We start from the raw sequence: 2,500 nt of genomic DNA, 5'->3' as shown, positions 1-2,500 counted from the left end.
TCATAATCGTAAGCAATAGAAAACGAACACAAAAGAAACAGTACCTCTCTCTCTCTCTCTCTCTCTCTCTCTCTCTTAAGCAAGCAGGTGTGGAGAGAGAGATATTTGACACCTGCGGAACACCTGGCGACGGTATAATGCATCGGACCAAGAACTGAATCACACAAGGACAGGTGAGGGGAGGGACAGGTGTGATGGGATGGATTAATTAAGGGACAGGTGTCAGAAGAGTGTCGAATACCTGTTACCTTGCTCTCAAACGTTTAGTACTGGTGGTTCTTCTATATTTTTTTTTCTTCTTCTTCTTCTTCTTCTTCTTCTTCTTCTTCTTCTTCTTCTTTTCTTTTAGTTTTTGTATCATTTCTTCTTCTTTTTTGTCTTCTGTTTTTATTTTTTTCTCTCTCAAATATCTACTAATTCTTTTCCTTCTTCTTCTTCTTCTTCTTCTTCTTCTTCTTCTTCTTTGTCTTTTATTTTTTCTCAAATATTTACTAATTATGTTTCTTCTTCTTCTTCTTCTTCTTTATTTCTTCTTCTTTTCTTCTTTTCCTTCTTCTTTTCTTCTTTTCTTTGTCCTTTTATTTCTTTCTCTCAAACATCTACTAATTCTTCTTCTTCTTCTTCTTCTTCTTCTCCTTCTTTCTTTTGTCTTCTGTTTTATTTATTTCCATTCTCATTTCATCTCTTTTTGTATTTATTTTTGTTACTGTACAATATTTTCTCTTTGTTTTCTCCTTCTTCTCCTCTTCTTCTTTTTGTCTTCCGTTCCTTTTTTTTTATTCTATTCTCATGTCGTCTCTCTCTTTTCTTTCATTATTTCTATCTTTCATTATTTCTATCTCTCTTTCTTATTCATCTTTGTTCTTTATTTTTTTTTTATTTATCATGCTATTTTGGTGTGTTCCATTTTCTTCATAGTTACCTACAATATTATCATTACTTTCTATCTCTATTTCTTATCTATTTCTCATTTCTTATCTATATTTTTTTTGTTTTTCTTCAATAACTGAGATATTTTCATCATCTCTATCTCTTTCTCCTCCTTTCTTTCCCCGTTACTCAGAATCGTTGCCAAGTCACTATTAAGATCACCATTCACCAATTCCTTAAGTCACCATTAACCACTTGCCATAAATATATATAAAAAAAAATGTCATCACTATCGAAAGAGTCACCGTTATTTAAGTCACCACACACTTACGAACATGTCATTACCAACTAAGATTTCACCATTAACCAACTCATAGTAAATTCAAATCTCACCATTAATAGGTCTCACCATTATTTAAGTCACCACACTTACTAACATGTCATCACCAACTAAGATTTCACCATTAACAAGCTCATAGTAAACTCAAATCTCACCATTAATACGACTCACCATTATTTAAGTCACCACACCTTAACACGTCATCACCAACTAAGATTTCACCATTAACCAACTCAAAGTATACTCAAATCTCACCATTTAAAAAGTCACCATTAACTACATCATCACACACTCACAACACACCACCAACTACAAAGTCACCATTAACCAACACAGGAAACCCCAAACTTCACCATTATACAAGAAACTCACCATTAACAACATCACCACACATTCAAAACACACCACCAACTCAGAAATCACCATTAACCAACTCACCACACCTCAAAGCTCACCATTATCTAAAGAAACTTATTACCAACTCACCACAAGCACCAAGATCTATTCCATAAGAACCAAAGTCACCAAGTACTCACCGCGCAGTAGTCCTTGTTGATCTGTTCCACACTATCTTCCTCGTCCTCGCTGCCGTCCAGGTCCTGAGGGGGTCACCAGGAAGAGAGAGAGAGAGAGAGAGAGAGAGAGAGGGGGGGGGGAGGTGAGTCATGTATCAGATAAAGTAGATAAATTATGAGACACACACACACACACACACACACACACACACACACACACACACACACACACACACACACACACACACGAGGAGGAAGAAGAAGAAGAGGAGGAGAAAAACACACACCAGTACACACACGAGGAGGAGGAAGAGGAGGAGGAGGAAGAGGAGAAGAATGACAAAACCACAAGAACAAAGATAAAACATTAAAAACACACAAAACACAACTAAAAGTACCAGAACAAATGAAAAACAGAGAAAAAGAGAGACAAAAAAACTTCCCTTTCTCTTTCCCTCATCTTCTATCTCCACCCATCACTTAGAAATTGAAGAAAATAGAAAGAAAAACCCTCGCATGCACACACATCAATATTAAACAAGTCCATCCTAGCAATATCCATCTTCTGTAACTCGGCCTTTCCTCGCTAGACTCACACACGCTCTCTCTCTCTTTTCCTCCTAGCAGCAATAGAAGGAAACAGGGACACACAGATAATCAATAGGGCGTTTCCACGTAAGCGCACGGACATTTGGGTAACGAGAAATGCTCAATGCCTCGCGCGGATAATGCTCAAATCAGTGGTTGAAATAAGCATTTGGTGTTATGGCCCTCT

At 37.0% G+C, this 2,500-nt stretch overlaps 1 protein-coding gene across 1 annotated transcript in view; it reads right to left on the bottom strand.

The window, feature by feature from the left end:
• LOC123501759 (1-phosphatidylinositol 4,5-bisphosphate phosphodiesterase epsilon-1-like) overlaps positions 1-2,500 on the bottom strand; it is an 83,777-nt gene that overhangs the window by 57,135 nt on the left and 24,142 nt on the right. The window contains 1 exon segment of the mRNA XM_045250792.1: positions 1,747-1,809. Within this exon segment, the coding sequence (XP_045106727.1) occupies positions 1,747-1,809 (63 nt within the window).

Source organism: Portunus trituberculatus, chromosome 9, assembly GCF_017591435.1.
Source record: "Portunus trituberculatus isolate SZX2019 chromosome 9, ASM1759143v1, whole genome shotgun sequence".
Taxonomy (NCBI): Eukaryota; Metazoa; Arthropoda; class Malacostraca; order Decapoda; family Portunidae; genus Portunus; species Portunus trituberculatus.
The sequence above is the reverse complement of the archived record's forward strand: the minus strand, read 5'-3'. Positions and strand labels throughout refer to the sequence as shown.